The sequence below is a fragment of the Microtus pennsylvanicus genome, chromosome 16 (genome assembly GCF_037038515.1).
Source record: "Microtus pennsylvanicus isolate mMicPen1 chromosome 16, mMicPen1.hap1, whole genome shotgun sequence".
Classification (NCBI taxonomy): domain Eukaryota; kingdom Metazoa; phylum Chordata; class Mammalia; order Rodentia; family Cricetidae; genus Microtus; species Microtus pennsylvanicus.
This window is the reverse complement of record NC_134594.1, coordinates 7,229,077-7,251,097: the sequence shown is the minus strand read 5'-3', so window position 1 is coordinate 7,251,097 and position 22,021 is coordinate 7,229,077. Positions and strand designations below refer to the sequence as shown.

Sequence of the window (22,021 nt, the reverse complement as noted above, 5' to 3'; positions counted from 1 at the left end):
TATTCATGGAAAGTTTCAGCTGTTCAGCTTATGGAACTGGGATCCATAGGGGCTCTTGCCATAACATACCAATTGCCAGATCATAATCATGTTAGCAACATAGACTATAAAAAGCCTCAGACTCTTATTTAGGGCTAGATGATTCTGTCTTTTAGGGTAACTCCACACATTGTATAAATGCCAATGACACCTTCCCCAAAAGTGGCAATCACATATTCCCAATAGGGCTAGATGATTCTGTCTTTTAGGGTAACTCCACACATTGTATAAATGCCAATGACACCTTCCCCAAAAGTGGCAATCACATATTCCCAAACCTCCTGGGCACAACTCCTCATCACTTCCAATCTTCTGGGAAAACAACCCCTAAAGAGAAGCAATGTAAGTCAGAATAAGCTGAACTCATGTTATGAATTAAGCTACATAGATATGTTGACTGCTCTTTAGAAACACCATGTGTTTCAAGAACCACTCCTAGCATTTCTAACATGAGTAGCTTAGAGGCTGGGGCTAGACTCACTAGGAAGAGTGCTTACAGCACACACAAAGTTTATGTATGCTGTAGTGTAGTAGTGTGTGCCTGCAATACCTGGGGAGCTGTAAGCAGGAAGACAAGAAATTCAAGGTCATCCTTATAACCTTGAGGTCAGCCTGGGCCACAAGAGATCTTTTAGTCTCTTTCCCACCAAGCAAAATGTTTTAACAAGTACTTGTGACCTGCGTTTGATACTTAGGATATCAAACATTCCAGACAACACTTTGTGTTGCAAATCTAACCCGAGTCATTCTAAGAAAAAGGGCAGGGGGCTGGAGAGATGGCTCAGAGGTTAAGAGCATTGCCTGCTCTTCCAAAGGTCCTGAGTTCAATTCCCGGCAACCACATGGTGGCTCACAACCATCTGTAATGAGGTCTGGTGCCCTCTTCTGGCCTGCAGACATACACACAGACAGAATATTGTATACATAATAAATAAATAAATAAATATTAAAAAAAAAAAAAGAAAAAGAAAAAGGGCACAGGCTGGGTCACGGTGGCACACGCCTTTAATCCAAGCACTCAGGAAGTAGAAGTGGGCAAATCTCTTGAGTTCAAGGCCAGCCTGGTCTACAGAGCAAGTTCCAGGACAGGCTCCAAAGCTACACAGAGAAGCTTTGTTTCAAAAAACCAAAACTAAATAAATAAAAGCGCTGGCACAATGAGGTGGTGAAATAAACTAGGAGACGATCACTGGGATGTCATGTTTCATTTGTTAATGCAGAGGAAATGCCAGCTGCCTATAACCTGAGCTTTTATTATCCCAATTTATGGCTCCTATTTTCAGATATAAAACCTCGGTGAATGGCTGACCTGATTTAAGTCATTGCTGATCTGTGACGCTTGACGCTGGGGACTGAACCCAGGGCAGCAGACATGCTCCTGTGATGGGCACTGAGCTCAGATGTCGGGAGCTGGCCATGTAGTTCGTGGTGCACGCTTTCCTCGCCATGTTTGTCCCCGCCTTCCAATGGCCATACATGAGAATAAAACATACTTAGCTATATTGAACTTAATGTATATTTTTAGTAGATTGTATGCTAGGAAATGTATAATCAGTTCAGCCCTCCATTAAGGTCTTTACTTAGATTTTCCCATCTCTCAAAATCTTAAAGAAGTAAAAATACAATAACCAGTCAGGTTTTTATTTGTAAAGAACTGAAGTTACAACTAGTCTACAATATATTATTGTAATATAAACAACATAAATAAAAGATCCTGTAGGCCCACCACTAACTTCCACCCAGACCCACTCAAAGCCTTGTTACAATACTCTATGTGAAAGTGTGCAGGTAACAAAGGTGCAATCCAAGCAAGTTTAAGCAGCAGAGTATAAGGTGCTTCCATTAGCAGTTAACATCGCCAGCAAACATCTGATGCTCCGTTTTACTCACTGAATAGACATACGAACAGGAAGTCTAAAATTCATACACATGCGACTTAATATGAAAGTGCTTTCTCTTTTCTTAAAAAAATACATCAAATGAACAGTTTTTACATAGATAATGGTGTGCTCTTATAATGCAAAATTAACTTCATTTTCAGGTTATACATTGTAAAACTGTAGCTATGAACACCAGTCTAGGAAGTCTATGCTAAGGCGCTACAACTATGTCATTTTCTGTGAGGGCTCTAATACAACATCCCATGTGAGACACATCCATAAAACCTTAATATTTGCTTTCTCTAAGATTAAAACACATTTTCTTTCCCCGTTGGTGGTGCTTTTTTCCTTGATGAAACTTTGATTATAGAACAATGGGAAGAATCAAAAGTAAGATTATTTTTTTAAAATGTGCTTAAAAAGGTTAAAAAGTAGTTAATCACAGCAACTTGCCCCTGTGGAACAAATCTGAAGCAGTAAAGAGAACATTCTACCTGAATCAAGAGGCTGGAGTCCTTTCCTACCGTCAGCATCCGCTCCTGTGCACACTGTCTGCAACACACAACCTGCATTCCTAGCACAATCCTGCACTTTCTAAGAACGTCTCAATTTTGGGAAAAAAAAAAAAACAATAAGACCCATCTTTTGAATAAGGTGATTAGCAGTCCATCAATGTGAGAAATCACACACAAAATTACAATTTCTGTATTCTTGGCTGAAGTATGAAGTTCCAAGAATACATCTACAAAATCAGTGTTAATGCTACAGAGATCTAAATAGCATGGGATATTTTACAATTTAGGTATACTTTAAAGAACTTAAAACACTTTAAGAGTGTTAGAACAATTTAAAGGCCAGATTACTGGGCTATTTAGATTAGTATGCCTTAAAAAAAAGAAAATCTGTTCGAATACATCCATTATATATAGTCATCTAACACTTTACTTGGACATTTTCCCATCTTAAAAAGCTACAGCTATGATACATAAAAGTTTTTAAAATATATTTTTATATCTTTATAAAGAATGTTAGTATCATCAACTGATATTAGTATTTAAAGAAAAAATTACAACCTGATTCACAGAATCCCAGAGTTACAAGAGAATTTACCCAATTATAACTGATTGTGACTCCATGTCTATTCCCCAAACACTTGCCAGCGCAGCAGGACCTGCGTTATTACCAGTCCTGTGTGTCATGACGCAGTGCATCCCTCCTCTGACTGACAGCAGCGCACACCACAGTCAACACTGGAGAAACAGCAGCAGCCTGTTCTAGCCTCCTCTCAGATGTTTCTGTTTTGGAAAACTGCTCTTATCAATACTGGATCTAAAGATGTCTAAGATTCCACATCAGCTTCTCATCTGCCACACGCCATGCCCAGGACTAGTCTACACTGCCTGTCACAGCCCTCACAGCTGTCACGGCAGGTGTTCTCACTGTTGTCGACAAATGTGCAGTGTGAGGGGGTGATGTGACTGGACCCCTCGGTTGTTAATAACCCCAGTTCCCAGGCAACAGGGCATTAACTGGGAGTGAGTACATATATGCTTAAGCAGCAGTGAGGCTGTCTGGGAAGACTGGACTTGTTACTTTGTTTTTAGTCGTGTATGCTGCACACAGCAAAGTGTCCAGTAGTGACAAATGGATGAACAGGTGCGTGTGGAGAGTAGTCACCTGTCGTTCAGTCACCTGTCGTTCAGTCACCTGTGGTAATCCCAATTATGGAGCTCAGGACTAGTTTTAGAGCTGGGGGAGGATATTTCTTCAGTAATTACTTAAGCCAAAAATCAACAGTGCAGGAATCACACTGCACATTCAAATGAGATTACAAACCAAGCTAATTTGCCATCTGGAGCAATCCCAAGCTCACAGCCACAGTGTTTCATCTCCATCAGCAGGGCAATGCAGCTAGTGGATTTATGTTACTCTCTACTAAAGAAAAATAGCAATTTTGCTCATTTTTTAGTACTACCAAAACATTTAACACAGGTACTAAGTACATGAACTTTAAACACTGTACATATTTAGTTTACTTGAGGCAAGACTACAAAAGTCCCTTCTACAGTGGGTTCCTGTTTGTTTCAATGATGTAATCTCCACACCTTTTCACCACTGTCAGAGAAAGTCCACAAAGCAGTTAACACTGACGTACTCCATTAAGCCAATAGGGACTATGACATCTAAGATGACGACTGATGTTGATTTAGACAGTATAAAAGGACTTAATACATCCCTCTTATATTTCATAAAGTTATGCCATGCTAGCATGTTTTAAATTTATACTGATTGTTTCAAAATTAAAATTCATTCATTACATACCGTCTTTAAAATTTTTCTTTCTACAGATTCATACCCAATACCAGGAATATCACGGAGAGCAGTAGGTGTACACTTGAAAAGCAACAGAAAGACCTCTGCCTAAATATAAGGTGTTAGAATCTCATTTTGTACCTAACATTTTACTTTAATTGCATTTTTAAATAAAACACAATGTCCACAAGCTACCAAAAGGGAAAAAAAATAAAATCACCATGGAAATAATTTCCCGTAACGATGGCACTTGCCAGAGAGTGTGGACACACATGGGACTCTGACTTAGGGAAGCTGGGACCACTTCACAACAGAGGGCAGGACCTGCTAATATTTTACTCTGGAACATGATGGTAGTAATTGTTTTTCAATTGGTACCTTGTAACTTTCAAAAATAAAAAGAAAAATTTCTCTTAGTATAATTTCAAAGTAGCTTGAACTCTAGAACTAATACGCACAACTTATAAGGTCTTAATATTTTAGGTAACTTTTTAAAAAAGCTAATGTCATTTTCAACATTTTAAATCGAAGAAACAGCTTTTATTTCAACTATAAACTATAGGGTAATGCATTTTATAATCTTCTAACACAAAAGAAATATCTTCCCAGAGAATTTAAGATATATGATTCAATAGGTTAAAATTAAATATTAGTAACATATTTACTATTTGTAACACTTATTTTTACTCATCTAAACTGAAAACTAATCTTTGAGATGAAACAAAATATTCTAAATGGACTGATAAGATATCAATACTGGTGGCTGTGAGTTAAACAGTTCATGTCATGAACACAGGCAGGCTTGTGCTTACTGGGACCCAGTCAGGGGAAAGAGCCAGTCACTGATCCTCAGACTGAGACACAAACTGCCTTACAGTGCCCTGAAGACTGTGTCAACTGTGATATCCAATGTGGAAACTCCTCTAATTTCTGTCTACTCACAACAACTTCTAAGTTCTGACAGATACTCTCTGTCCCCCTCTTACTAGTTATCCTTAGAAATTCAGGACTACTCACTTGGGTACCAGTGGTACCAGTAACATCAGCCCACCTCAGAGCAGGGTCAGGTGATAAGAGAAAGAACTCATTTGATTAAAGGCAAATCTTGACATTTAAAACCACCAGGGCTAGGTTTGGCATGGTGGCACAGACCTGCACTCCAGCACTTGAAAGAAGGCCAGAGGATCACAATTCCAGGTTAGTAAAGGCAATCAAGCAGAAAGCACAGGATGTAAGCTCAGAGGTGGAGTGTGAAGCCCTGACCGCAGACCCTAGTACCAGCAAACAGAACAACTAACACACTGTAAGACCTTCACATTGCTACCGTGGGAGTCCAACCACCCAGCACCATGGGTCTTTCTAAGCTGCTAATGACCACCATCATGTTAAATGTCTTCATTTAGCTAGCCATGTCGTCTTCCTGTCAGCTCCCAACCACACACACACACACACACACACAAAAAAAAAAAAATGGGTCCAAGGTCCAACTAGTCACACAGTTAGATGTACGGTGCACAAGAAACATACCTAGGAAATGATTTGCATAGATGGACAAACCTTTCATTGAAATACAACTGGTATGGTTATAAAGGTCTAGCCCGTTACAAAATCCTGAAGATTTCCAAGCAGGATACTACCCAGCCCCAAGCCAAGAACTAATAAGAAAGCTCTATGCAGCTTATTTGGGGTAGGATTGGGGGCAGAAGGGGCTTAGTGAAGGAAATGAGGTGAAGCCATTCCATGCCACTAACGATACCAGTTGGCAGCAAGTGTTGCCGGCATCACAAAGGATGAAAGTCTTCAAACCGCAACATACAGCCTCTCAGGCTGAAAACACGTCTGAAATGCGTTAACAGTATTACCAGTCAGAGTTCACACAATGACAGCAGCTGCAAGATCAGCTTCATTCACATGCATCAGTAATAATTTATTCTAAAATCACGTATACACATGAAATCAAAGCCTAAAATCACACGACTCTATCTCTTCCCTACCTCTCTGGTTCAGGATCGTACTGAGTCCCTTAAAGCATGGCTCTGAGTTCTGAGGCACACGACTAAACAAACTTGTAAGAAACTGTGTCCTGTGCAAGACGTCAATCCAAGACTCGTATTGTAAACAGATCTGTGACTAACAATTTTGCACTTATTATATGAAGATTGACTATGTAAAAAATTATTCAAAAGCATGGTCCAATACAAACAACAAAAAGAGGAAAGCAGCAGGATTCCTAAAACACACACAAAAAAACCCCACTTCTATTTATTTAGGTAACCCAAAAAGTGCAGAAACGTGTTCAATGCTGCAATAATGGAACTAACACAAGTGGGAAGTCCCATTCGCCTCTTAGCCACTCTCCAGCTCATTCACTGCCATCTCTCTTCTCTTTTCTGCATCTCTCCTCCCAGGTGAAGCTTTAATCCGGATGTCACAATGTGAAAGAACTCCACACAAATGGAAGTGAATGTAACCATCGCAGTTCCCTGCCCGCAAAGCTGTCACGGACGAAGACAGCATTCCTCTGCTGTGCTGATTTATAATGAAGCTGTGTAGCTGTGCCCTGCACACGTCTACACAAAGCTTGTAAGTACTGTCATATAAAGTAACTTTTACAAGCCAGCTGTTTGTTTCCCTAAGAACATAGAACTTAAAACAAATAAAATGTGAAAGGTATGTCCCATGGTGGAAAGGGGTTTAAAGTAAGGAAATGCAAACTCGAGTAGCAAAAATAGGATGAACCCATATTCCCCTCTGCTTGTCATTTTTTTTTTCCTCCAGGAAAGTTCTTAAAGCACTTAGTAAAACAACAGGGAATGAAAATGGCATTCTTCCTATCTATGTCCTACTGAACAGTCTAGTGCTCAGGAGAGAGAGGGACATACATATTATTAAAGCTTTCAAATTAGGATGATTAAATTAAAGAAATACCTGCAGCAATGGGAGAACTACCAAATGACAGCAAATAAGCCATTTCTTAATAAAACAACCCACTTGTAGGGGAAAAAAGTGTATTTTCTTGTTGAATTTAAGTGCGGACAACAGAAGATCTGGACTACATCTAAGATTAAGGACAAGAAGGCATTCTCCAGTAGAAACTCTTCTTGTACGCTGCTTAGGGATACTTAAAGGCAGTGCTAGGCCCAGGGGCTTCTCATAAGCACACAGTGGGCTGATTCTAGTAGAACTGTAGAGTTAATACCTTAAATGCTATATATATAAGCATTTGCAAGAGGGGAAGCATTATTGCTGGAGGTCTATACTGGACAATCAATTCTGTATTAACTGTGGATTACTACAATCCAGTTTTAATTCCAGAGGAAATCTACCTTTGTGCCTCCTTCATATAGTAGCAATCTCTAAGTGCTGCTTAGTCTATGTTTAGGAGGATGAGGGGAAAATCTATGACAACTCCCATGACGACTCATTACTACCAATAAATGAGATGGACTGGAGAGTACCTACCTTTCTAGAAACGTTAATAACAAAATGTGATGCAAAGAAATATGTAACAGAGACTATACTACTGTAGGTTTGAAACATGAGCCTCCTGCTACTTTCACATTCTGAGTCTACACAGGACTACAGTGAACACCTCTTCAACTACTACGTTAACAGTCCCACAAAGCATACATTCAAACAAGAGGCATCTAAAGATTAAAAAAATTACCCACTATATTTTTGTATAAAAATAACCAACATTTTCTAATGTACACAAAGACAAAAGATAAATATTTGTGATACCTTTGTGACATCTGTTAGTCTTCTACTGGCTCAACAGAGTCTCTGGAAAAAGCAGTGAAGATGAGTAAGCTTAGACTCTGCTGTCTCTTACGTCTGTGGCCAGGATTTGTGAGCCGCTCCTTTAACTGTTGAGATTTCTCAATGATGTAGTAAAGATCTTCTGATGCCCAGCACTTAAGGCTCTCAGAGCACCCACAGAAATTTCTGTCTTAACATCCTAACTCTACAAGAAATAACTGCTGAGTGAACACTCGATTAAGAGAAATCACTTTCAATGCTTTATGGGAAGAATCCAAGCAGGGTCACACCCACTGCCAACTCTCCCAGGCATGACTGCATCTTCCACCCTCACCAGTACAGGGCAACAGTCAGGAAAAGGTGACCAGTGCCGTACACCCATCAGTCACATGTTCTGTGAATTACGCTAATCTTGTAGACCAGTTTTACGGATTTTCTTCCCTTTTCTAGTATATAGTTAAAGTGTAAAAAAAAAAAAAATACTTCAGCAGAACATTAATGCCATCTGAATAATACTTGGCTATACATGTACTCCTTATCAGACCTTATCTTTAAAGTATGTTCCCTGCACGTGAAAAAGACCAACACGCAGCACTCCTTGCGCACCAGCTTCTGAACCTTGGCACTACTGGCATCTCTAACAGGTCACTCTTGGTAATAGTCCTGTGCACTGAAGAGCTTTCAGCAACACCTCTGGCTGCCACTACCACCTCCTCGATTCCTGTAACAGCCACAGGCTGTGGTAACCAGAATGTGTCTAGAGATTGCCAAATGCCCCCTGGAGGACAAAAAGAGACCTCTCCAGTGAGAACTATTGCTCTTAATGTACAAAACCAAGAGGAAAACTGTCAGTCATGCCGATCTGGGTGAAGTCTAGAATACAGACTTTTGTGACCCCCATAAATACTGCTTATGCAAGAACACAATCCTGTTTTAAAGACAAAGCATTTGTCAGGAAGATATGTTTTTTAAACATACTGATACTTCATTGCATTCGATTCTGTCAAAGGGCTCCTAAATTACCTTATATCTCTATGATAACCTTTGGAAAACTAACAGGGTAGAAAAATGTATAAGAAAACAGAACCAAAGGAGGGGGGTGTAAATCAATAATTATTTTTAAAAGGCTTCTTTTATACTAATGATAAACATTACCTTTAAAAAATTATCTAGTATAACATGTTTCTTTGAAAAATATGGGCCTCTGTAACAAGTCTTTCAGTGTTGTATGTAACTGGTAAAATTAACTTTACCAATGTTGGCTAATTATGAAAATGTATGATGAGTTAGGGTATCTGAAGAGAAATGTCGGCACTGCAAGTGGCGATCCCAAAGTGCTTGGCCTTCCATCATCAGTCTGATATTCTCAGCCAAATGAGGCTTTACCATTACCATTAAGAGGGATAAAACTGATATTACATCATCGTCTTGAGTTCCTGTTAAGAGTCCTTCAGAGAGTTGATGCGTGCACAAATCTTCAGGGCTGGGCCCAGCTTGATGTTCATTGCACTCATGAGATGGTCTTCTTTTAGCAAGAGCAGGGCCTGTCCATCAATCTCTTGTGCCCTGAACTCATCTGCAACATCCTGGCAGCCTGGAATTCCAGGAGAAGAAGGTTAGAGTTACACACAATTAGACGGAGCTCCTAACAGTGACAATTGTTCTGTCCCTGGGTCTGAGAGTTTGTACAGAAGCTAAAAAACCATTGTCTTGGTAAGCCTGGGCTTCATCCTTGAAGAAGTCAAAACCAAGGAAAGTTTACTTGGAAATCTTGCTTTTAAAAACAGTGCAGAAATAATAACAATAGGTAAGAGCAATCAGTCAATACATTGCATTTCCCATGCAAAAATGACTTCATTCTGAGGCTTTACACTTCATGGGCTCATCTTCCCAAAAGATAACTTCACATATAGGCAGAGAGGAATAAAATGTTATGCCATAAATAATAATCTGGAAATATTTTCTCAAGTGTCAGATTAAACTTCCATGACCAACCAAACCTTCTTTGAATTCACATGACTCCAAGTGTGTCTAAAATATTTGTATTGCTCCCTCAGAAGAGAACAAACCCCCCAGTATTACATATACAGGACTGCTGACACACACCATACTGTTCAACTCGTAATGTCAACTTCAAAGCTTAACATCACTCAACTCATTTCTACTCATTTTTCTGTTAGCCTGTAGGCTGGTCTTGAACTTACCTTGTTTTCCTACATACATGCATGGATTACAGGAAAGTGCCTTAGCCCCCATCTGTTTTTTAGAACCCAGATCCCTGAGAATGGCAGGCGAGTGCTCTACCTCTGAACACGTCACCACACCCCTTAGCACTCTTCACCTTAACTTTTTGGTAAAAATAAAACAATGCAAAGCAAGCTGTCTCTGAGATCATGAGATCTTACCTGGCAATCTTCTACCAAGCAAGCAGTGCAAAGCCTCAACCTAAAGTAGGCTCTTACTATCTAAACCCCACTATTCTATGGCCTACCAAAATACCCAATCATTCCTATCATAGGAAAGAGACCTCTAAGCTCAGTAATGAACTAAAAAGCCCAAAGAGAAGAGAATGCAAAAACATGAAAGCTTCCTTACAAACAGTGAAAGTATAAAGTTAGCTTAAGAACAAGACCTAACAGCTATACGGCCTTTTTGTATTCAAATCAGTATTCCAAGGGGGAATCACGGAAACAGATGATTAGAAAATAAAATGATTAATTTGCACCTTGGAATACAACACTTTGCTAGGATGATTCTCCTTTCCATTGTGAATGTCGTCATCGAGCTTGTAAGATGACAAGGTCTACCCACAGACCCAGGAGCGCCCCCAAAGCACTACAGTGCAGCAGACATCTACGGAAGGATGGATGAAGAAATGACAGAGTGGAAAAACGTCACCCACTGTGGAGAGCTGTCTGTGGAGTAACATGCTCCACGCATGTGTTCACGTGGCCATCATTTTCCTCAGTGTCCCTACTGGCTGTTATTTCTTCCTTTACTGCATCTTATAGAGCAGCCAGCTTTTCATTTCTCTATTTTGGTAATTTCTCAGACTTTCAAAAATTTATATTTCAAAGTCCTGTATATGATTTGTATGGTTTTGCCCAAGTACCACACATATAGATGAAACGGGATTACTCACCATAGAAAAGCCCCTTTTTCTTTTCCCAGAGGTAGCTCTCAACAAAACTGACTAATCTTGCATCTAGTTGTGACTTCATCCTTCTTTTATGGAAGAACTAAGGTTCTTCTCTCCAGTCTTATTTATAAGAACCAGGGAAGGAAAGAGAGAGAGAGGATAGGCTTACTTAGATTCAGAAATGAGGAGTAAAAGAGAGGGGACCACAAAAGCTGCACTGGGAAGAGAAATAAAAAGCTCCTGAGAGGAAGTACTCAGCATGCTCTTCTTCCTCTTGACTGGGGTTCCTTTACAGATGTCAGTTTGTAGGTAGACAGTAAAGGTGCTAGCAAAATAATTTTAAAGTGTATTGGAAACAGCATGATTAAATAATGTGTGTTATCATTTTTAGATCCCAATTTTCTCAAGCCAACCACAAAAAGTATCATTAGCACAGAAATGAAAAAAATATAAAGTGACTTATAGAAAGGAGACAAGCACACATCTAGAAACTCACTGAGGAAAAACAAGATGGTTTTTTAAGTATTCAAGATAGTCAGAGTAAAAGTTCTGTGAGAGCCCAACACCCTGAGGCCAAGCACTGAATACATTACACACAAAGGAGGCAGCCAGGCAGCTCTGCTGCCTCGTGACCGAGTAAACAGCTCTAGGTCACACACTGGCCCTGCTCGTGTCCCACCTGAATTTTCCAGTGTCCACAATCAATTCTCCCACTTTCAAATCTAAATCAAAACATTCTATGCACAAACTGACCTCACTAAAGTTGCAGGAAAGACACCAAGTGCCACTCAATACTGCTGTATAAACATGTCCCCAAAGACATATACAGAAAGAGTTATACTTTAAAAAAAAAAAATTCCTACTTTACATTCCTAAAGAGAAATCCAATCTATGGATTCACAGATCAGCAGTTCACTAAAGGACAGTACAGAAGATAGCCTGCAACTGGTTAACCAGAAGGCTCTGTGCCCACAAGTTCATGTTACTTCTCACCCTAACAGCTCTGAGACTGAATCTCCTACCTGGGTGCTTTAACATAGACCCACTGAGTACTTAATAGCATGGTAACACACAAAAATAACAGAAACCCAGGAGTGAAAATACAGGGGCCCTGACTATAAGGAAGCTCATCCTATCTGGAAAGAAAATGTAAGACATCACAAAATGTATACGCTTGTTCCCACTATAAGAAAAGCTGGTAAAAATACTCAGGAAAAAGAAACAGCCTGAAGGAGCTCAGAAAGATATTTATAAATGCCAGAGAGGCAGAAAGAAAGCGAAACACATTTTCCTAGTGTAAGATTTACCCTAAGCTACTCTAAGATAAACTTTTGGAAAGGCAGTAACTGACTGCACAAATAGGATTATTTGGTTGGTTAAAGCAATTCATAAATACTCCCATTTCATCAGCAAGGAAGGGAGGGAGGGAGGATGGCCTAAATAGAACCAATCAACACAGTCTCTTCTTAATGATATGTAATGATCTTAAATGCAAATGAACTCAGTAAAACAAGAAGGTCTAGCCGGGTGGTGGTGGGGCATGCCTTTCATTCCAGCACTCGGGAAGCAGAGACAGACAGATGGATCTCTGAGAGTTCGAGGCCAGCTTGGCCTACAGAGTGAGTTCTAGGACAGCCAGGGCTACACAGTGAAACCCTGTCTCAAAAACCCAAAAGAGGGGGAGGGGAAGCTGAAGCTAGTGGGTAAGTATCAGAGAGCAGGCAGACATAAGAAGTTACCCTCAGCATTAGAACGGATGTCACGTTTTTACAAAGGAATCAAGTTTGTCCTACTCTACAGTGTGAATTAGCTTTCAAAAATATATGCACGCCTTTCTTGTTTCAGTTTCTAAAAGAATCGGCTGAGGAAATGAAGAGGAAAATGATTAGAAAATAGACAAGCAGAAGGGGAGAAGTGTCTGATTCACTCTCCTGCCCTCAGAGATCAGGACAGAGAAGAGAGCACCTTACTATTCACCGACTGGGCACCAGAGCAATGGCAGGACTAGTCAGTCCGTTTTTCACTCGTTTGGGGGCATGAAGGAGTGCACAGTCATTCTGAGGACAGGTAAGAGGGAGCAGGTCACATTTCAATAGCAAATGCACACACAGTTTCTCTAGCCTTGAATGCCAAAGCTGTGGATGGACGTAATGTCACTTTCTTGTGAAGGCACAAGGAAAGCATCCAGGCTAAGGGAGTCACATACCAGGCAAAGAATGGATGAAGGCCCAGACATCATCGACTGTCCATATAGAGGGCTCTGTCTGTGAAACTGGAAGCAAGTCACTGTTCTCAGGCATTTTCCTCATCCTCACATCACGCAGCTCGCGTTCTCTTTCCCGCTCACTCTGCCTGCGCAGACGAGTTGTCATGGCAGAAGGCACAGAATCCTCATGAGAAGCCAAGTCTTCTTCTGCAGATGGATAAGTAATTGGAAGCTGGAAAATGCAGTAAAGTAAAATACAGCATTGCACTTCCCTTGCATTTCTGAAAAGGACATTGTACATTGAAGCAAGCTTTCTACAGACCTGCCTAAGGATATGTTCTCTTGCTGTTCCTTCAGGGCCACTTGGACGACGGCCCCGATGCCCAAGACTTTGATTATCAGGCTTACGATTCCAACGACTAAGTGCAAATTTTTTAGAACAGCTAACATTGTACCTAAGAAATTCAAGAAAGAAAAATCAAGCAAAATATGGGACAACCAATTTAGAATCTAACTGTAATTTTAAAGTACAATTGTGACATAGAAAGTACTAGACAATTATTAAGGACTATAATATCTCACAAAGTACAGCTATCTTATTGAATGGATTACTTTAACCTACAGGTCAAAAATAGCCTCTGTGTATATTATAAAATCTCTCTCAACATAATACTGGACACTTATAACAAGGTAATGGTATTTTCTCCTGATTATAGAAAAATAATGAAAAACCTGCAAAATGCAGAAGATAACTTGCAACATAGCAAGAAAATTCATGGTTCCAGAAGAGATACTTTGTAATAAATATTTCCAAAGCTTATTTAAACTATTTGACAAGTAATATATTTGGAGTTTTGCTTTGTCTTTTGCTTTTAATGTATACGCAGGTACTGGAGTACATATGTGTGCAGACATATCTACACATGTGGACACTAGGGTTTGGTTCTCAGCACACAATGAAGGCCCACAACTGCCTGAACCCCCAAGTCTAGGGGCTCCAATGCCCTCTTCTGGCTTCTCTATCAGGCACACACAAAGTGCACATATATTTTTAGAAGCAAAATACACATATTAATTTTGTTACTGATAACTATTCTAGAATAATATATGTAATTTTGTTTACCTATGTTTTATGAAAATATCAGAGATGGAAGTAAGGAAAACTCTGAGAAATAATAGACTATTTGTTCTCTAAAGATGCAAATGTCCCTGAGAGCCACTGAAATAACTGAAGAAGTCCTGCTGTGTTCCTATGGGTTTATCTGTGGGCTCAGCAAAGTGACGTTCTGATATAACTAACATATCAGGTGACAAAACTTACTACTGAAGAAAGGAGAGAACTAGTCTTGTGCCTGGCAATTAGTCCTTATATATTTAGCTCTCCAAGAATGACAGCTAAGCACTTCCCTGACCTGACTCTTCCTCTCTTCCTTGCTCTGTCAGCCAGGCTTCACTGTGCTAGGGTCCCTGACTGAAAGAGGTTCATCTGAAGTAGTCCCTATCTGGGAAAGGGAGTGGCAGACAGTGTTAAATATCCTGGTATACTTCTAAACATCCAAGAGGTTCAGAATACCCTGAAAGACAGACCATTTCACAATTTGTAAGTGGTTTTGACCAGCATTAGAAATTTGCTGTTCTTTCATGTGTTTCATGCAAAGTGAAATTCAAGTTAGAGCATAAATCCTACATAATCTTATAGACCTACTACTAATCATGAATAAACATTTGAGTAATGAACTGAAGCAATGAGTCCACTTTTGATAGAAATTTACTTTTATTATTCTCACTAAAGGTAGTTCTGTGACAAGTATACAAAATGGTATGGTCAAACAAGAAAATTACTGGCTTCTTAAGAGAATATAAATTTCAAAATAATTAACCTAAGCATACCCCCCAGGTCTTCCAAAAGAGCATCTGGTATTCGTAGCTGCTAAGCCTTCTCTCCAGGCCCCGTATTCATCTTTATAGACTAGTGTTCTATCTGGTATGGTGGTACATTGCTATGACCTGTATTAATCTTTACAGACCAGGGTTCTGTCTGGGATGGTGGTACATGGCTATGATCCCAGCACTTGGGAAGCAGAAACAGGAGGGCCATAGAACATTGGAAACCAGCCTGGTCTATACAGTCAATTCAGGTCAGCCAGGGCTATAATACAAGATCCTACATAAAAAATTAATTTCAAAATTAATTAGTAATTAATTAGTTATGATTTTTAAAACACAAAAATTAATATTCTATCATATACTTACATATGCTATAGGAGAGATTCTCCAAAGCATATCCTTGTACCAGATGACTGATGCTTCATGAGTATTCACTATGAAACTGCATTATTAGTACATAAAATTTACTTAGTAAATTCTAGTAACGAGACACAGAGTAAGTGGCTGCTGACCTAACCTTCCCCGTTGTTACCATAGCTAATTCCTACCAAAGCTCATCTATAACCATGTCTTGACGTTTTTGCAAAAGTTACTGGTTCTCATAAACAAATCCAAGAACACCAACATACCTTTTGGCACATGACATAGTACAGAATCGTTTTGACCGTAAAAATTCATTAGGATATCCCATTTTTCCACAGAATTCACACTTAAGCAATTCGCTATCCATTTCTTCTAATGTCTCTAAAAAAAGAAGGGAAAAGCCAAAAATCTGAGTGGTCAAAATTTCTTTCAGCCTCTAATTTTAATTACACAACATTGTCAGATCAAGATTTCTTCACCTTCTTTGGATCCAGAGCTACTCTGGCTGGGCTCCTACTAATTCCTTGTTTCTACATAAGAATGATGTGTTTTTTTCTATACAATAAATTCATCTATACAAATAAGCATAGGCTAGTTTTGCTAAGAATCCAGCATGTCTAGAATGTACAAACAGCAATGTATGAGTTACAAACACTGAGAAATGAAATGAGGGCCATGTACTCATGGTCCACTAGAAAGAAACAATTTCAAAAGGCAGAATGTGATATATGAATTTAGTGCCCTATGCTATGAAGATTTACAGCAGAGAAACCCTTTAAATTCCTATGAAGAGGAGACTGGTTTCAAAATGGAGACACTTCTGTATGTTTGATTTTAGTAAGACATATAAAATATTATGTGCAGTGTATGACTAATTTTATAAAGATATACTGTCAATTTATAAAACAGTTCCTTTTAGTATTAAATAAAATTAATTCTGCTTTTAAAATCTCAAACAGTGTCATAATGTCCAACTACTGGTGCATTTTCTAGGGTGCTCCCTGCTGAGTAAGAATGCTAGTTCTAACCCCAACCCCAACCTTTTTAAAACTCTCTCCTTCACTATTACCTCTTCCTTCAGGCACCTAAAGCAAACAGCTCAATCTTCATGACCTTTCCCAAAGAGCTGAAGTAACTATTACATGGATGTCTGCTCCACTTCACAGTTTCCATGTAAGGACTAAGAGTACTGGGGCTGAGAGATGGCTTCTCTTCCAGAGATCCTGAGTTGAATTCCCAGCACCCACATAGTGGCTCACACTCATCTATAAGGGATCTAATGCCCTCTTCTGGTGTGCATGAAGACAGAGCACTCACACATAAAAGTGGGAATACGTTTCATATTGTGATACTAATATGGGATCTTGAGGTGCACAAGAAAGGAAAGGTTAAAGTTTAAAAGTGTTTGTATTAACTGTACTGATTTTTTTTTGTCAACCAGAAGGAACTCAAATGAGGAATCACCTCCAGCAGTTGGCCTAGGGGCATGTCTTTGGAGCTTTTTTTTTTTTTTAAATAAAAGATTGAGGTGGGCCAACAGTGGGCAGTGCCACTCCTGGGTTTTGTACAAATCAGCAAGCTGAGCAAGTCAGTAAGCAGTGTTCCTTCATGGTTTCTGATTCAGCTCCTGCCTCGGCTTCCTTTGATAATGGGCTGAAATAACCCTTCCCCTGCCAAGCTGGCTTTGGCCAAGGTTATCACAGTAGCAGAGAAGCAAATGGTACATACCATGAATTTAATAGTTTGCTTATCTTAAAAATGGGTGGTTTTTAAACTGAAATTATACACACAAAAAAAAACACAGCCACAAAGTAAATGATCACACCATTTTACTCTAAATTTTATTGCATGAATACTGGTTTATACAATAAAAAAATGCCGAAATTATAAAATGGCCTTGGAAAATTAAAACTATGAAAGACTTAAAATGTTAGCTTGTAGAAAAAGACAAGATATCCTGAGTAAATTGGGAGCTTGGGGACCTTGGGAGAGGGTTGAAGGGAAGGGGAGAGGCAGGGAGGAGAGCAGAGAAAAATAGAGCTCAATAAAAAATCAATAAAAAAAAAAAGTTAGCTTGTTTGTTTTGGTTTGGTTTTTCAAGACACAAAACAGAGATCAAACTCATAAGAAATTCACCAAGCTGAAAATAACTTCAGTTCTGTCTTCTTGTTATCTAAATCTAACATTTGCTGCTCTGGAGTGGAGATTCCCTAATCTCCAACAAAACAAACAGTTCCGCCGGGCGGTGGTGGCACACGCCTTTAATCCCAGCACTTGGGAGGCAGAGGTAGGCGGATCTCTGTGAGTTCGAGACCAGCCTGGTCTACAAGAGCTAGTTCCAGGACAGGCTCCAAAACCACAGAGAAACCCTGTCTCGAAAAACCAAAAAAAAAAAAACACCAAAAAAAAAAAACCAGTTCCTTATGGGAAGGAGGGTATGCTTTCATGTCTTTCTGTACATACCTTTCATATGCCGGCACACTAGCAATGCTATATGTTGCCCATTATAGTTTATAAACTACAAATATCATGAAACATGTTCTAAAACTTCCCAGAAGTCCATGCTCCTTCTGTCTATTCAGCAGGGTTGACATGACAAACACATTTTAGCCCAGAACTTTCATTTATGTACTTCTTACAGATACAAGCAAAAGAAGAAAAAAGAAAACCTAAACATTCATCTTCACTACTTTTCATCTAAAATATGAAATGTCCTCACATATAATCAACTAATTAAAAACATGTATTTGAGAATTAAAATAAATAAAATTAAATTCTAATAATGAAAGTCACCATGGTGACCTTGTTTGGATCCTGATGTTAATCAGATGACTGTGAAAGAACATGCTTCAAATAACTAAGAAAATCTGAATATGGATCAGGTATTACACCAAAGAATTATTAATTTTGTTATTTAATTATGTAAGAAAATATCTGCTTTTAAGAGATACATACTATATCAGTGAAATAAAATGGCTACAACTTTCATAAAGAGGGAGGAAAGGATGGAGGAGAAGTAGGAAAGAAAGGCAGCGAAGGGAAGTTTGGGAGAGAAGCAAACAAAAAGATGCATGACATGAGACCGTTCATAGCAATGGACCTAGGGATAAGGGAAGAGCACACAGCTCTCTCTAACTGAATGCATGTTTAGAGCGCTTCATGGTTAGGAATCTTCTACACAGAAAAAAATGAAACTGAGCTCAAAATAACCAAACATTAGTAAAAGTCAAATGTTATACTATTACAGGCTTGGTGGTTCAAATAAGAAGTAAAAATGTTGACTACTTCACAATAGCTTATAAAACACTACCAACGGCAGGTGCCACCCTCTAAGAATCTGAAGGATGACGGTTTTACTTACCAACATGCCACTTTGGTAAATTTAACATTGTGTAAAAACACCCAATAAGGGGCTGGGGTGATAGCTCAGTAGGTAAGAGCACTGGCTGCTCTTCCAGAGGACCCAGGTTCAATTCCCAGTACCCACATGACAGCTCACAACCTTCTCTAACAGGAGATTTGACGCTCTCATATAGACATACATGGAGGCAAAACACCAATACACGTGAAATAAAAATAAATTAAAAAACCACAATAAAGAAACATAAATTAAATGAGTATTTGCAAAAGAATAAATTAATTTTAGAGATCCCAAGGATAATTACAAAGACAAAGATGTTAATGAGTTTACCATTATAAGACCCTGACTAAACACTTCAGACTGAATATCATCAACTGAAGGGCCATGATCAAATGATAAGAACAATCTCTTATGAAGACTCCTACACAATACAGCTAGGTAGTTTTGTTTCATTGGTTATTTCTTTAAGCACACATTCAGAATCCCATTTTTAAAAAAGTACAAGCTTTGCTAACTATAAATAGGTGACCTAAAAGGCACAGAACATCAGTTTTGTGTTTACCTCAACCATTTTTATCAGTTTGACTTCTAAGGGATATCTGGTATCAGAGTATAGTCAGTTGAAAAGGAGCTGGGACAGTAAGGAAATTAACAGTATTTTTTTTTTTTTTTAAAGATTTATTTATTTATTATGTATACAACATTCTGCCTCCATGTATGCCCACATGCCAGAAGAGGGCACTAGATCTCATTACAGATGGTTGTGAGCCACCATGTGGTTGCTGGGAATTGAACTCAGGACCTTTGGAAGAGCAGGCAATGCTCTTAACCTCTGAGCCATCTCTCCAGCCCCAGTATTTTTTTTTTTAGAACAAATGTTATCATCTATTGGCTGAAGAGAACACCCTGAATGTAACTGTAATACCCAGTTTATAACACCCATCACAAGAATAAATCTAAAACCACACACCTAAATGCTCTATATTTTGAAGCAAATTCAGCAAAACACTCATTTGTTACTTATTAGGTCTGCTTTTTAAAAGCAAGAATTGATTGTTCTGATTCAGAAACTTTTAAATTGCTTTTCCCTCACTAGAAATCTACTGTACAAATCAGCACCAATATTACTGATCTCCTAGTTACTGAGTTATCAGAGTGGTTAGCGCACCCATTATTCTGGTTAATAGAGTGTTCACATACTCACTGTATGTAAGCAAAACTAAATTCTTTCCAAGTGAAAACCTATGCAGAATAAAAAGTTTATCCTATTTCAAGCAATAAAAGTCCTAGTTAAAGAAAAACCTTGATGGGAACCACAGACCTTCAGCAATCATGTCTTCCATCTCGGTGTCAGATGAATTATCTGCATGCTTTGTGTTATTCTGTAGTTCTGGCTGAACACACACAGAATTCACCACCTGACTATCCAAAAGAGGCCTCTTTTTCACAGGTTGGTCTATCAGCAAAGATGAGCGACTCACCTTTAAATGGAAAAGAGAATAAAAAGAAATAATCCCTAAAAATTAATCAGAAATAAATGAGTCTATTTTTAAAATGACCCCTCAGAAAGAATGGTAGTTGTGATATTTACTTACTCAATCATCAAATCCAATAATTAAGGGCGAATCATCAAGTAGAAGGTTCTATACATATGCACTACTGCTAGCCAGCAGCAGAATACACACTGCAGTCATATACAATGCACTGCTGCATTAGGCAAGTAGATTTTTAAAAAAAGTCTTAAAATCTAGTAATTCCTTACATTTGTAATATTAAAAACAGGAGCAATCAAATTATCCTGCACAATAGGAAAGCAGTGAAAGGGAGGCAGTTGCTGCTTGGATTGATTTATTTTGCAGTTCTGGGAACTGAATCCAAGGTCTTGCACTAACTATACCCTCATCTGTTTCTTTAGAATGTTTTGTTATTGCTGTTGTTTATGCGCCTTGGTGTTTTGCCATGGGTGTTGGGTCCCTTGGAACTGAAGTCACAGACAGTTGTAAACTGCCATGTGGGTGCTTGGAATTGAATATGGGTCCTCTGAAACAGCAGTCAGGGCTCTTAACCCCTGAGCCATCTCTCTAGCCCCTCTTCAGAATTCTTTGAAGATAGCCTCTCACCATGTAGCTCCTCTTGTCTCAGCCTCTGTCCAGTGCTGGGATTACAGTCCTATGCAATGCCCATGTCCAGCTTCACTTTTCATGGTACTATTCAGTTCAGCAACCATCTCTTTTTCCCAAAGCTTGAACACACGAGACTAGCTCTTTCTAATACAAGGCTGTATGAATCTGCAAACATTTTATGATTTGGTGGTGAAGACTGGGGAACAGTCATGGGTGTGGTGTGTTCATACTTACACAGGGGATGCCTTTTCCCCAGTTCACACTGCCCAGAATGTCTGTGTGTTATTTACTTTGAGAGGGAATCTTGCTCAGACTGGCCTTGAACTGGAATTCTAACATCAACAGCCTAAGTAACTGAGGTTACAGACCTGTGCCACCAGACCCAACTTATCATCATTAGCTCGCGCATGTGGGGAGGGTGGGGGTGGGGAGGGTAAGGATGTACCACAGCACATATGTGGACAGAAGAGAACAAATTTATGGGGTTAAGTATGCTCTTTCTACCTCTTTGTGGGTCAGATTGTCAAGTTAGCATGGAAATGGCTTTTACCTGCTGCACTATCTTGCTGGTAGCTTTTAAAAATACAGAAACACCAAACCTACTGGACCAGAAAACAAATTCTCTTTGGCACATAATAATCACTAAATACACAGAAAAGAGAAAGTATTAGAAGCTGCAAAAGAAAAGACCAAGTAACATATAAAGGTAGACCTATCAGAAAAACAGCTGGCTTCTAAATGGACACTCTTAGAGCCAGAAGGGCATGAACAGATGTTCTACTCACTCTAAGAGACTATGGATGGCCAGCCCAGACCACTATATCGACTAAAACTTTCAATTTCCATAGATGGAAAAAGTAAGACATTCTATGATAAAACCAAATTTAATCCTTATCAAGGAGATACAAATTGGAAAGGAAGAAGTCAAAGTATCTTTATTTTCAGATGATA

At 39.1% G+C, this 22,021-nt stretch overlaps 1 protein-coding gene across 6 annotated transcripts in view; it reads right to left on the bottom strand.

The window, feature by feature from the left end:
• Positions 1-1,659: 1,659 nt before the first annotated feature.
• Phc3 (polyhomeotic homolog 3) overlaps positions 1,660-22,021 on the bottom strand; it is a 64,500-nt gene continuing 44,138 nt past the window's right edge. For 5 of the 6 annotated variants that reach the window (XM_075950749.1, XM_075950748.1, XM_075950746.1 and 2 more), the window contains 5 exons: positions 20,269-20,428; positions 15,853-15,967; positions 13,659-13,791; positions 13,337-13,568; positions 1,660-9,585 (listed from right to left, as the gene is read on the bottom strand). In XM_075950749.1, the coding sequence (XP_075806864.1) occupies positions 9,431-9,585; positions 13,337-13,568; positions 13,659-13,791; positions 15,853-15,967; positions 20,269-20,428 (795 nt within the window). In that variant the 3' untranslated portion in view covers positions 1,660-9,430. Of the gene's footprint in view, positions 9,586-13,336; positions 13,569-13,658; positions 13,792-15,852; positions 15,968-20,268; positions 20,429-22,021 lie in introns of those variants that run through there. The other variant, XM_075950751.1, reaches the window with a different exon arrangement.